We start from the raw sequence: 14,613 nt of genomic DNA, 5'->3' as shown, positions 1-14,613 counted from the left end.
AAGATCTGACATTTAGCCCATTCATTGCCTTCATACAGTTCAAAAGAACTACAACTAGGATGTCACATATGATAAAAGCTCTTTTGTGGTTTTGGTTCCATATGTAAGAAATTTGTAAGAATTATGAAGAGCAGAAATGTGTTGCTCTGTGTGCCTGTGTTGCCAGTCAATGTCCAAAAATTAAGACCTCTAAGGCCTAACCTTGGGCTTCATTTCCTGAGTGAGAAGCCAGCCACCTCCTCCTTGACTCTGAGTTCTCAGTGCTCCTGCTGTTCCCATAGCTTCACAGTCTGATCTGGTCCAGGTAAGGCTGCAGAGGATCTGTGAGCCTCTATAGGTATATTTATAAAAATTTTTTATCTAAAATGATTTGGAACTAGATCTGTAAGTGACATCTAGTCGTTTTTTTTTCCCTTTAAAAAGAATACTAAGTATAGTGTTTCGAAAAATTCTCAGGTAAAAGCTTTGTCTCTTTTTTCTGGCCTTTCCTTCCAGTCCTGCTTCCCAAAGGCAGTTGCTTTGAATTGTTTCTTCTTAGTAGAAACTTCTTTTTTTTGTTTATTTGTTTTTTTGCTTTCTTTGGGCCGCTCCTGCAGCATATGGAGGTTCCCAGGCTAGGGGTCCAATCGGAGCTGCAGCCACCGGCATACGCCAGAGCCACAGCAACGCAGGATCCGGGCCGCGTCTGCAACCTACACCACAGCTCACGGCAACGCCGGATCGTTAACCCACTGAGCAGGGGCAGGGACGGAACCCGCAACCTCATGGTTCCTAGTCGGATTCGTTAACCACTGTGCCATGACGGGAACTCCAGTAGAAACTTCTTTGCTTACTGATTGCCTCCAGCACCTTGAGTAGTGCCTCTTTTGGGTGCCTAATACAGTTGTCCCTTGAGTAATCCAGGGGTTGGCGCCCTGACTTCCTGAACAGTTGGAAATCTGCATGTCCCCCAAAACTTAACTGATTGCCTACTATTGACTGGAAGCCTTTATCCATAGCATAGACAGTTGATTAACACATATTTTGTATGTTATATAGATTAGTAAGTAAGTTAGAGAAAAGAAAATATTGAAATCATAAGAGAAAATACATTTACAGTTTATTGATACCATAATTTTGTTATCTGATTATAAGTGAGTCATCTGTCACTACGTACATCAATATTGCCTTATACAATACAAAACACTGTGGATGTTATCTGTATTACTAACATTAGACATTAAAAATGAAAAAAAATGTAGAAGTTCCCGTCATGGCTCAGTGGTTAACCAACCCTACTAGTATCCATGAGGATGCGGGTTCAATCCCTGGCCTCACGCAGTGGGTTAAGGATCTGGCGCTGTGGTGTAGGTCACAGACACAGCTCGGATCCCAAGTTGCTGTGGTTGTGACCGGCAGCTGCAGCTCTGATTTGACCCCTAGCCTGGGAACCTCCATATGCCACAGGTTTGGCCCTGAAAAGCAAAAAAAAGAAAGAAAAGAAATGTGAAAAAAGAAATTCATCTTTATTTGCAGGTATAATGATCCATTCATTGATAATGAGGAAGTAGCTATGATCCTTTCTGATAGCCTAGTGTAGCTGATGTGATTATTGTCACACTAGCCTATGTGATAATGAATGAATCCTTTCAAAAATTTGTATTGCATGCAGTTTTACAGTCATATTCATAATATACTATTGGAAACATTGTTACACTTTTAAAAAACCGCTTATCTCTGATTATAGGCTGATAAGCAGTTTTTTCATTTACAAGAGAGAGGCACTATAACATAACGAATGATAATGATAATGTAATTCTTGAACGAAAAGTTATAAAACAGTAAGCAAATTAGCACAGTATTAATTTTTTTTTATCAAAAATTACCCGGAGTTCCCGTCGTGGCGCAGTGGTTAACGAATCCGACTAGAAACCATGAGGTTGCGGGTTCGGTCCCTGCCCTTGCTCAGTGGGTTGAGGATCCGGCGTTGCCGTGAGCTGTGGTGTAGGTCGCAGATGTGGCTCAAATCCCGCGTTGCTGTGGCTCTGGCGTAGGCCGATGGCTGCAGCTCCGATTGGACCCCTAGCCTGGGAACCTCCATATGCCGCGGGAGCGGCCCAAGAAATAGCAAAAAAAGACAAAAAAAAAAAAAAAAAATTACCCATGTAAGGATAGGCTAGTATCTTCATATGTTTTATTAATTCACGGCATACCTTTTTTAGTTTCTCGGATATTTCTAAGCTACATGGTTCATCTGCAAATTTTTTCAAATTGTTTTAAACCTCCAAAAAATTTTTCCAATATACTACATTTATTGAAAAAAAGTCCACGTATAAGTGGACCTGTGAAGTTCAAACTCACATTGTTCAGGGAAGAACTATAAATCTTAACTCTACTTTCAGGCTTGACAGTTTATGCACTTCTAGGTCGAATATGATTTTTCCTCTTGAATAGCATTGCTCGACCGTCTTTGCACACAGTGTTGCTGTTCTTCTGTGATTCCACTCTGACTGTAGTTTCTTGGCCTGTGCCTAAACTTCCTGTAAACATTTATGATCTTCTCTTGCTATCACTTAAAAAGAATAAAGTGTGCTGGGAATTCTGTCTGGATGCTCAGTCTCACTGGATACTTAGTAAAGGGAAATTTTCTTGAATCATTTTTTGATAGGTCTTCCCTCATCCCCCCTGCCCCCCCCCAAAAGAGGTAAAAGAATCTGTTTTCTTCCTGGAACTTTTTTTAGAGGGATATTGGACCATGTTCATTGTTTAATTATTTAATTTTTTCGATTTTAGTTATCTTTTATTTCTGGGAGATTTCATTAGCATTATCTTCTAAGCCTTCTATTAATTTTTTATTTGTGTTATCAAGTTTAAAATGTGTTATACTATTTCTTGTTTTCTGATTATATACTCTTTATATGGAGTATTCTGGGATTCTGTTACTATCTTATAGATAGACTTTCAACCCCTTCCTCCTTTTTTGCTCTCACCCCACTCTTCATTCTCACAATACTTGGTATCTTCAAGGACTAATTCAGTACATGCTTTGTCTGAGTCTGCCTTCTCCAGGGCATCCCTCTGTATGCATAGAGATTGTCATATCCTTCTCTTGGATAGGTGTGCCATTTTTTTTTTTTTTTAATTGTACATGTCTGCTAAAATTTTTGTTGTTATTGAAGATCTTTTTTCCATTGTTGCTTCATTGTCATTGAAATGTTAATATATTTAATTGCTATTTTGGTGTGGTTTCATGGGGGAAGAGGAGATATTTGCATATGTTCAGCCATTTTTTTTTTTTTTGTCTTTTTGTCCTTTGTTGTTGTTGTTGTTGCTATTTCTTGGGCCGCTCCCGCGGCATATGGAGGTTCCCAGGCTAGGGGTCAAATTGGAGCTGTAGCCACTGGCCTACGCCAGAGCCACAGCAACGCAGGATCCGAGCCGCGTCTGCAACCTACACCACAGCTCACGGCAACGCCGGATCGTTAACCCACTGAGCAAGGGCAGGGACCGAACCCGCAACCTCATGGTTCCTAGTCGGATTCGTTAACCACTGCGCCACGACGGGAACTCCTGTTCAGCCATTTAAAAATTGAATTTCTTTTTTTGTTTGTTTGTTTTGGTTTTTAGGGCATATGGAGGTTCCTAGGCTAAGGGTTGAATTGGAGCTGCAGCTGCTGGCCTACACCACAGCCACAGCAACACCACATCTGACCCACATCTGTGACTTAAACCATAACCCATAGCAATGATGGATCCTTAACCCACTGAGCGAGGATAGGGATTGAACCTGCGTCCTTGTGGATACTAGTCAGATTCATTTCTGCTGTTTCACGATGGGAGCTCCCTTCTTCTTTTGAGGCCTGGGTAGCTTTATGGTTGTAATTCAAATTAAATATGTAAATTTAAAATTAGTTGGAAGAAAATATTGAATGAAAGGGTGATTTAATCTACTTTAATAACCAAATAGAAAAAGAACTTTGTAATAATGAATTTTTTGAATTTTATTTGTAGAAGAAGTTGAGGAAGAATCTGAAACAACGATTGAGGCTGACTTGACCGATAAACAGAAACATCAGTTGAAACATAGGGAACTCTTTTTGTCACGCCAATATGAATCTCTGCCTGCAACACATATCAGGTAAGAATCTTTTAGAAGTTGATCTGAAGTACTAAGTAATATTGTGCCTATTGGAAAAAAAGCAAACAAACTAGCAGTTCCCATTGTGGTTCCAGCAGGTTAAGGACTTGTCTCTCTGTGAGGACGCAGGTTTGATCCCTGGCCTCGCTCAGTGGGTTCAGGATCCCATGTTGTCCCAAGCTGTGGTGTAGGTTGCAGGTAGTGTGGCTTGGATCCAGTACTGGTGCGGCTGTGACGTAGGCCTCAGCCGCAGCTCTGATTCGACCTCTAGCCCAAGAACTTCCATGTGCTGTAGGTGCATGCTTGAAAAAACCGAAGCAGAGCTAAACTGGAACAATCCTCCCCACAGTCTTGCTCTTCATTATGTAAGCTTATCTTAGAAATGTATAGTTTGTATTAACATTTTAAAGCCCTGCAAATGTTCTGCAGTAAAGTAACCATGTTAGCTTTGGTTTAATCCAGATACTTAATTTGTTTAAGTATCTGTTAACATCCCACAGAAACAGTGCCTAGTAGACACCATTTGGGGAAATGCTGGTCTTCTCTAGATTCCTAGAAAATTATCTCGTCATTAGAATCCAAAAACTAGAGCTCAAGATCTGGTTCCCAGGCAGGTCTCTCAACCTTGTAGGATATAAAGCTTGTTATTTGTCTTGTTTTGTTTTATCTTTTTGGGGCTGCACCCTCGGCATATGGAGGTTCCCAGGCTAGGCATCCAACTGGAGCTACAGCTGCCGGCCTACACCACAGACACAGCAACGCCAGATCTAAGGCACGTCTGCGACCTACACCGTAGCTCACAACAACGCCGGATCCTTAACCCACTCAGTGAGGCCAGGGATTGGACTTGCAACCTCATGGTTCCAAGTCAGATTTGTTTCCGCTGAGTCACGATAGCAACTCCTAAAGCTTGTATTTGTTGTTGTTGTTGTTGTTGTTGTTGTTGTTGTTGTTGTTGCTATTTCTTGGGCCACTCCTGCGGCATATGGAGGTTCCCAGGCTAGGGGTCCAATCGGAGCTGTAGCCGCCGGCCTACGCCAGAGCCACAGCAATGCGGGATCCGAGCCGCGTCTGCAACCTACACCACAGCTCATGGCAACGCCGGATCGTTAACCCACTGAGCAAGGGCAGGGACCGAACCCGCAACCTCATGGTTCCTAGTCGGATTCGTTAACCACTGCGCCACAACGGGAACTCCTAAAGGTTGTATTTTTTAATTTTTCGGTCGTGCCCATGGCATGTGCAAATTCCTAGACCAGGGATCGAACCCATGCCACAGTAGCAATCTGAGCTGCTGCCATGACAACACCAGATTCTTAACCTGCTGCACCACAAGGGAACTCTATAAGGCTTTGTATATTTGGAGGACCTCTGGATTGAAAACTGTATTTTTTGTAACTCACTCACTTGTATCTCTTATGTGTTAATAGATGTAAAAGAGGAATCTAGTCCCTGGTTGGTAGTTTTGGGAGCATGGTGGAGGTCTTTTATGATCTGGAAGGAGTAAGATTTAAGCATAGATATATTTGAGCTCTTTCTCAGTGCTGTCTGTAATAGGTATAACAAAATGTTTGAACTCAAAGGGAAAACTGCAGAAGGAATTGGCATTTACTCAGCCTTCAAGAGACTGGGGGGTATGTTTCAGGTAAAGGGAACAGGTGAGCATAGATGTGTGTAGAGAGTAGCATGTGTCCAGGGTGGTGGGTATCGGGGATTCAGTGTTTTTGTCCCCTCACAAGAAAAATTACCCTTCAGGGAGATCTTGCTGTGGCGCAGGGGATTAATGATCTGGTTCGTCTCTGTGGCGGCACTGGTTCCATCCCTGGCCTGGTGCAGTGGTTTAAGGATCTGGCGTTGCTGTGGTTGTGGCTCTGGCTCTGGCTCAGACTCGATCCCTGGCCTGGGAATTTACGCATGCCTCAGTTGCAGCTGAAAAAACAAAACAAGAAATTCTTTCAGCTTTTGCTCACCATCTTTTTATAGTGTTTGTTTTTGCTTTTTAGGGCCACACCTGTGGCATATGGAGATTCCCAGTCTAGGGGTTGAATCAGAGCTGCAGCTGCTGGCCTACACCACAGCCACAGCAACTCAGGATCTGAGCTGCATCTGTGACCTACACCACAGCTCATGGCAATACCAGATCCTTAACCCCCTTAGCGAGGCTAGACTCAAACCCCAGTCCTCATGGATACTAGTCGATTTTGTTACCACTCAGTCACAACAGGAACTCTAAGACTTTTTTTTTATTTTTGGCTGCCTCGTGGCATATGGAGCTCCTGGGCCAGGGATCAGATCCGAGCTGCAGTTGTGACGTAAGCTGCAGTTGTGGCAGCACCACATCCACTGTGCCATGATGGGGATTGAACCTGCCTCTCAGTGCTCCCAAGACGATCCTGTTGTACCACAGTGGGAGCTCCTGTTCACAATCTTTACTTCTTTTATTTGGCTATTTACTAGTCATGATTATCTTAAAAGCTATTTGTATATGGAAGTAAAACATACTAATTGTTTATTTGCAAAAATTGGCCCCTCTTCTTTAGCTCTGAATGTCAGTATTTAAGTCTGTCTTTTTTGGGCTCAGAAAGGTTTGGAGACTTCATAAAGCTCTGGTTTGGTCCTTATAACACACAAACACTCCAACTCCTGGGACCTTTGTGCATACTTCTCTTTTCTGAAATGGACACAGAGGAGTTCCTGTCGTAGCTAATTGGTTAACAAACCTGACTAGTATCCACAAGGACACAGGTTTGATCCCTGGTCTTGCTCAGTGGGTTAAGGATCCGGTGTTATGGAGAACTGTGGTGCAGGTCACAGACTCAGCTTGGATCCTGCCTGGCTGTGGCATAGGCCGGCAGCTACAGCTCCTCTTGGACCCCTAGCCTGCGAGTCTCCATGTGCCGTGGGTGCGCCCTAAAAAAGACCAAAAAAAAAAGCAGAGAAGAAATGGAGACAGAGATCTTTGAAGGCAGGAAATGTATGACAGAGATACCATAATTCCTTTTTCTCCAAATATTTTCAGAGATAACTTGATCCTCCTCAATAGTTAACATCATGTCATTGCTTGATTTAGTTTTTTTAGGGGACACTGTTTGAATTGGCTCGAGTTAGTATGTTCTCTGTGACTTAGGTCCTTTGCTAGAAAAGATAATCAGGCCAGTAATGTGGGAACAGTCATTTTAACAACAAATAAGGATATTTCAAGAAATATCATTGAGGAGGCTCAAGTTATCCCTGAAAAAATAGGGAAAAAAGAAATTCTGATATCTTTTTGCTCAAAGAGATGAAACATGAAAACATATTTTGTAATTTTCTTAAAGATGTATGTAACTAATAAATGCTAAAGAGCCACATGCATTTATTATTTAATTGGAAGAGGCTAGAATATAAAGATTCATTTTAAGCTCAAGAAGTTATGTGGCCAGTCATAAGACTCTTGCCAGAACAAGAATCTGACAAATGGTTTTAAAAATGTATCCAGAATACGCAAGTATATTTTTAATTTACCCTTCTGATAGCTTGGAATCTGTTTATAAGTAATGTTGGTTTCCTTTAACAGATTGCTTGGAATGGAAAAACTAGCAATGTATTTTTCATCTTCCATAAGGACTGAGAGAGTATATTGAAATGTAATTATCAAGACATCCCTTTGTTGAACATAGAAATCACATAGAATACATGATCATTCAATCATGTTGAACACATTTCTCAAGTATATTCTCAATTAGGGAGTTTACTAACTGCTTGTTAAATTCAGCAAGGCCCCCAGCTTGTAAACTTAAGAAGTTTGCCAGGTTGCAGTTCTTTTGAATTATGAGGAAGAGATATAGACTGTTGAGGTTTTTATTTTTTGGGTTTTTGTTTTTTTTGTTGTTGTTGTTCTCCAAGTTGAGGGGGAGTAGTGCAGAGCCATATTTTCTCATCTGTGGCTCTCATTTTGAAACAGCTGAACGGAATTAGGGGCAAAATTCTTTGGCCAAAGCACGAAGCCGTGCTAACCAGCCCTCATGCTGCTGAGAACAAGTGCATGTTGGAGCGATCTTGACATTTTGCTAATGTTGAAGTTGTGCCCTATCTATTTGTGCTTTAACGGGAGAAAATTACTGAAGCCCCATTGTTCTTTGGCAGCAAAGAGGGGTAATTTGATAAATGCTGGCTTTTTATTCTCAGGGACTTTATCAAGTGCCCAGAATTTCACTGGTGATGTATGGAATAGAGGAGAAAACCTGACTGAGGCATCCCTGAGGTCCTTTGTAGTTTGTGAGCTATAATCCTTACTGGATGCTACAAACTTCTCAAAGTGGCAGGGAGGCAGCTCTTCCTTGTGATTCCACTGGGAAAGAACAAATATGACTGGTACAGTTCTGAGTAGAATCAGTGATTCACCTCTTATTTGTGAGATAGGTAGGATTTGAACATGAGAATTCCTTTGGAACATTTTTTTAGGGGGAAGAGGAGAAGAGTATGCCTCATGCATTGTGCTTTAGGCCATTAATAACAGATCATATGCTGCATGCACTGTAAAATTTATTATTATGCCAGCTGCTAGACCTGTCAGTGTGTGTGTGTATATTGTATATGTAAAATACTGTATTCAGTTATATAGAGCCAATGTTTATTGAACTTGGCTTTTAAAAGTTGTGACATTTATTAAACCTCTGTGATAGGTGTTATTCCAATTTGCTCTACATGTAATTTATTAAATCTTTGTGATGTAGGTCCTGTTATTATCCCCATTTAACAGATGAGGAGACTGAAGCACAAACAGGTTAAATAATGTGTCAGTCTCACAGCTTTTAAATGGCAGGATTCAGAAATTGAATCCAGGGCGTTCCTGTCGTGGCTCAGCAAAAAGGAATCTGACTAGAATCCATGAAGATGTGGGTTTGATCCCTGGCCTCGCTCAGTGGGTTAAGGATCTGGCATTGTTGTAGATTGCAGACTCGGCTTGGATCTGGTGTTGCTGTGGCTGTGGTGTAGGCCAGCAGCTGTACCTCTGATTAGACCCCTAGCCTGGGAACCTCCACATGCTTCAGGTGCAGCCCTAAAAAAAAGAAAAAAATTTGTATCCAAATTATGTGCCTGCAAATATACAAATTATGATATATACATGATTAAGTGTTAAAAGCCTCAGAGACAGGAAGCAAACTGTTCAGTAGCTTGTTGAATAGGTAGGTTCTTTGATTTTCTATTTTTTCTCCATCATTTTTCTATTTACTCAAGTCAAATGGGCAGAATGAAATTAATACTGATTTAAGCAGAGTTCCCGTTGCGATGCAGTGGAAACAAATCTGACTAGTGTATGTGAGGATTGAGATTTGATCCCTGGCCTCACTCAGTGGGTTGTGGATCCAGTGTTGCCCTGAGCTGTGGTGTAGGTTGCGGACGATGCTCAGATCCCAAGCTCCTGTGACTGTGGCTTAGGCCGGCAGCTGTAGCTCCGATTTGACCCCTAGTCTGGGAACTTCCATAAGCCACAGGTATGGCCCTAAAAAGTGAAAACAACAACAAAAATGCCTGATTTAGGCATATAAACTATACTAATTATTACACAGTGTTGGAGATATAGGGAACTACCTACTTGATTGGGTGCCTAAGTTTATGGATGTGTTTTATATGTGGTCTAGTGTCATTTTTTCTCTCGTCTTGAACACAAAGAGCCTGGCTTTTTAAAAGCTGCTAATTACAGCCCTGTATGTGTAGTTGATTAATGCCTCTTCACAGCCTCTGGTGCAGCTAGTTAGTCATATTTAAACAGAGCCAATCTTTTCCTGCTTGCCAACCTTAGGATCTGGATCACAGCCTTTGAAGTTATGCTTCATTGTGTCTTAAAAGCATTTCCTCAGGTACCTGTTGATTGTTGGCCTCACTTTGTCCTACGGCAGTGGCATTTGGACTGGGTGGTTTGTTCTCCAAGTCTGGTTATGAGGAGTGAGTGGTTGTTGTTAGATCTCGCACTTGCTAAGGGCATCACCAGTTAGGATCCTGGTTCCTCATTGCTTACCCTTGACCATGCTTTTTAAAAAAGTCTGTTGAAATTCTTCTAGAACCAAAAAAGTTTTGTTTGTTTGTTTGTTTGTTTGTTTGTTTTTAATTCTATGGCCACGCCCATGGCACATGGAAGTTCTTGGGCCAGGGATTGAACCTGAGCCACAGGTACAGCAATGCTGGATCCTTAACCCACTGTGCTAGGTCAGATAACTCCCTCCTCTGCAGAGACCCAAGCAGCTGCAGTTGGAGTCTTAACCCACTGTGCCATAGTGGGAACTCCTCCCAGAACCTAAATTTAATGTCAGTAGTAGAATAGGTCTTAAGGACATAGGTGGACATAGTGTTCAAGCAGTCTCTTAATGGCAGAGGGCTTCAGGTTGGTGTTCCAGATTGTAATCATCATCACCATAGTCACCATTACTGCTCCATGGAATGCTGCTTGCAGCTCTAGCTCACAGTGAACTTTTCTTGGTGTAAGCGATGCAGTGTTGCTTCTACATTGTCTCCTCACCTCCAAAATGAGGAGCTTTCTTCACTCAGAAGAGTTGAGCAGCTTATAAACATCTTGGGTTTTATGTATAACTTATCTAGATTCTTCAGGTCAAACATCTAGAGTATAAGATTCTAGAAATTCAGTATCTTTTTTTCCTTTTTCCTGCCTGGTCTGGAACACAGTACCCAAGGTAGTCAGAATTTGAAACTTTTGTAGTTTTTGTATTATTTTTGTTCTTTAAGGAAACAAAAGTCAGCAATAGATAGTAGAATAATCTCCTCTCAATTATTGCTGACCTTAAATGAAGTTTGAGATTGAGAATTAAAGATTAATATATTGAGTTACAGGTTGCTTAGGACTCCGAGGGAGAATGACTTAGAGTCAACATCAAGGTTTTCCATGGAGGTCTATAGGCTGCACAAAGGAAGTCTCTCTCTCTCTCTTTTTTTTTTTTTTTTTTTTTTTTTGTCTTTTTGCCATTTCCAGGGCCGATCCTGCGGCATATGGAGGTTCCCAGGCTAGGGGTCGAATCAGAGCTGTAGCAGCCAGCCTACACCACAGCCACAGCAACTCGGGATCTGAGCCGCGTCTGCAAACTACACCACAGCTCACGGCAACGCCGGATCCTTAACCCACTGAGCAAGGGCAGGGAACGAACCCAAAACCTCATGATTCCTAGTCGGATTCGTTAACCACTGTGCCACGACGGGAACTCCTTAACACCCATTGTGGATAAGGGTGGGGAAATAGAGAACTCATCAAAGATTCGAGTATTAGTATAATCAGAAAAATCAAATTTTAATGTGTGTGTATCCTTTGACCCAGCAATTCCACATTTTTTATTTTATCTAGTAGAGGTTCTCATACAAGTATGTAGAAATATGTATACTGATACGTTTATCGCAGAATTGTTTTATTTTTAGTTAATGATTTTTTTGAGAGTAAATGAGATCATTTTCTTTTTTTTTTTTTTTTGTCTTTTTTCTTTTTTTTTTTTTTTTTTGTTGTTGTTATTGTTGCTATTTCTTGGGCCGCTCCCGCGGCATATGGAGGTTCCCAGGCTAGGGGTTGAATCGGAGCTGTAGCCACCGGCCTACGCCAGAGCCACAGCAACGCGGGATCCGAGCCACGTCTGCAACCTACACCACAGCTCACGGCAACGCCGGATCGTTAACCCACTGAGCAAGGGCAGGGATTGAACCCGCAACCTCATGGTTCCTAGTCGGATTCGTTAACCACTGTGCCACGACGGGAACTCCGAGATCATTTTCATTCATAAGGATTAATCTGCATCACAAAAGTTTTAATATCAGAATGTAAGCTTTCACTTTTCATTTTCATGGCTTTTCTATATTTCCATTTTTTTCTGAAATGAAAACACATTAGATATATTGTAGAAAAATATTATTTAAAAATTTGCACATTTGGACATTAGAGAGGGGAAATGCTATTTTTCGTTCATTTTAATTTCCCTACCTTGCCTGACAACCTGGCTGGTTTTGATGAAGACAGAATAAATGGAAGTCTACTAAAAAGGGAACTCTTCTTTGTTCTTCCTTCACCAGTAGTAGTTAAGTAGTAACATTAGCTACTATTACCATTTGACAGCAGACCTGTTTCCAATTTAGGGGTACATTTTCCAGATGTGTTTATTGCAAAAATGCCAGATTTCCTTCAAGAATTATTTTGTCAATTTCTATTCCCACCGCAATATATTATGAATATCTCTGTTTTGCTGTTTTGTTAACATCACTGCATATTAAAATTTAAAAATAAGGAGTTCCCGTTGTGGTGCAGTGGTTAACGAATCCGACTAGGAACCATGAGGTTGCGGGTTCGATCCCTGCCCTTGCTCAGTGGGTTAACGATCCGGCGTTGCCGTGAGCTGTGGTGTAGGTTGCAGACGCGGCTTGGATCCCGCGTTGCTGTGGCTCTGGCGCAGGCCAGTGGCTACAGCTCCGATTCGACCCCTGGCCTGGGAATCTCCATATGCTGCGGGTGCGGCCCAAGAAATAGCAACAACAACAACAACAACAAAAAGACAAAAAAAAAATTAAAAATAAACCTTTTGTTTATTTTGATGGTGAAATAATAGTATTTTATTGTTGAAATGAGGAAATTACAAAAAAAGACACAGACACATACTCTTCGTCACACACACACACTCACTCCACCCAGCAGCACTGACATCTTGCTATGTGTTCAATGTGTTTTTCTTTTCTAACCTTATATGCATTCATTGCATTGGGCCACGCATTGTTGGCATTTACTTGGAATGGCAGAGGAGCTATACTGCTATGTGCAGCTTCCTGTCTTATTAAGTAGTGCTTACTCTTCAGTGCCTCTGTTGTCATCTTTGCTCTTTCTAGGTTCATTGGCTTGTTTTTAAATATGTGAGAGTATGGTTGTAAAATGAATGATGGAACAGCAGGAGGAGGGGAGGAGGACAGTTCAAATAAAGTCTGGAAAAGTTCCATTATTGAGACATTAACAGACATGCCCGATAGGTTGATATATATACGAAGGAGCAGGATGAATCTAGAGGAAGAACACTTTGTTACTCAGACAGAGTGCTCATTCAGAAACCAGTCCCAGTGTCACTGTCTTGGAATGGGCAAAGATTCCAAGATCATGAAGATAGTCTGTGTTTTCTTGAAGTTTTAGTGTTTCACCTTTTGTATTGAAATCTGCATTATGTAAATGGTGTCAAGAGGGGTCAATTAGAAAACTAAAAAGATAGCATTTATACTATCATTAAAAAATATCAGACATCTAGGAATAAATCTAAAAAAAGATATCTACAAAAGGGGGAGAGATGTGAAAAACTCTACACAAAAACTACCAGTATTGCTAGAGGAATTAAACACATAAACATGTAAATGCCTGACAATATGTCAGTTTTTCCCAAATTGATCCAAAGAGTCAGTGTAATTACAAAGAAGAGCTTAGCAGGGTTCTCTCTCTCTCTAGTAAATAGAAAAGCTGATTCCAAAATTTATGGGAATGGAAAGGACTAAGATCAGTGAAAACAAGTTTTCAAAGCCTATTTTGTATACTCCTGAGTGTATCCCTAGACCCACTTAGGAGAAATCAAAACTATTTTCATAACAATGGTAAGTTCGTTCTTATTTGCCTTTTCCCTGTGTTGATTTTGCAAATGAAAAATCATGTGCAAAATCAAGGTAGGTAAATGGCTGGCACCTTAGCAGGAGAAAAGTCAGTATCACTAACTTTTTAAAAATTAGTCGTATGCATTTGCACTTAAAAAGAGAAGGGGAAAGAGAGAAAAGGGGGGGAAAGAGACAAATTCCACATAAGAATATTCTTGGCAAAACTGTACAATTTATTACTTTTAATAAATCTCAACTGCCTTTCTTTTTAAATGGAGGAATAACTCATACAATATCAAATTAACCATTGTATACAGGGTATAATTCAGTGGCATTCAGTATACTGAACATTGTGCAGCCCTCTCCTCTCCCTTGTGTCAGGAGGTTACACATCTTCATTTTATGATGTACTTAAGTCACATTGTTATGTCGTACCCCTTAAACTTATATAGCACTGTATGTCAATTATATCTCAATAAAACTGGAAGAAAAAAAATCACACATCTTTTTAATGTTTCTGTGTGCTGAAATGGGAAGTATGTATAAATCTTTACTGTATATGGAATTGGGATGGTCATCTTGAGAAAAAGCTCATGGGCTCATTTGAAATGTGAACTGAACTGGCTACCTTTTTCATGGAACACCATTTTTACCTGAACTAACCACTGAGAGATGAACTGTGGTTATTTATTTATTGTCTTTTTAGGGCCACACCCATGGCATACGGAAGTTCCCAGGCTGGGGGTCAAATTAGAGCTGTAGCCGATGGCCTACACCACAGCCACAGCAACTTGAGATCTGAGCCATGTCTGTGACCTACACCATAGCTCACGGCAATACCGGATCCATAACCCACTGAGTGAGGCCAAGGATCAAACCCACATCCTCATGGGTTCTGGTTGGGT

At 41.1% G+C, this 14,613-nt stretch overlaps 1 protein-coding gene across 26 annotated transcripts in view; it reads left to right on the top strand.

Moving 5' to 3' along the window:
• The window catches only part of MTA3 (metastasis associated 1 family member 3), a 229,338-nt gene that overhangs the window by 101,718 nt on the left and 113,007 nt on the right, over positions 1–14,613 (top strand). For all 26 annotated transcript variants that reach the window (XR_014842082.1, XR_014842081.1, XR_014842080.1 and 23 more), the window contains one exon: positions 3,991–4,117. Coding sequence is in view for 20 of the 26 variants with exons in the window: in XM_085019424.1 (XP_084875550.1) it covers positions 3,991–4,117 (127 nt within the window). In the remaining 6 variants the exon portion in view is untranslated. The remainder of the gene's footprint in view (positions 1–3,990; positions 4,118–14,613) is intronic.

The sequence above is a fragment of the Sus scrofa genome, chromosome 3 (genome assembly GCF_054392235.1).
Source record: "Sus scrofa isolate SSC_HxYL_T2T_F1_AM1 chromosome 3, Sscrofa_HxYL_maternal_Yorkshire_Landrace_v2.0, whole genome shotgun sequence".
NCBI classification, from domain to species: Eukaryota; Metazoa; Chordata; class Mammalia; order Artiodactyla; family Suidae; genus Sus; species Sus scrofa.
This window is presented reverse-complemented; position numbering and strand designations above follow the sequence as displayed.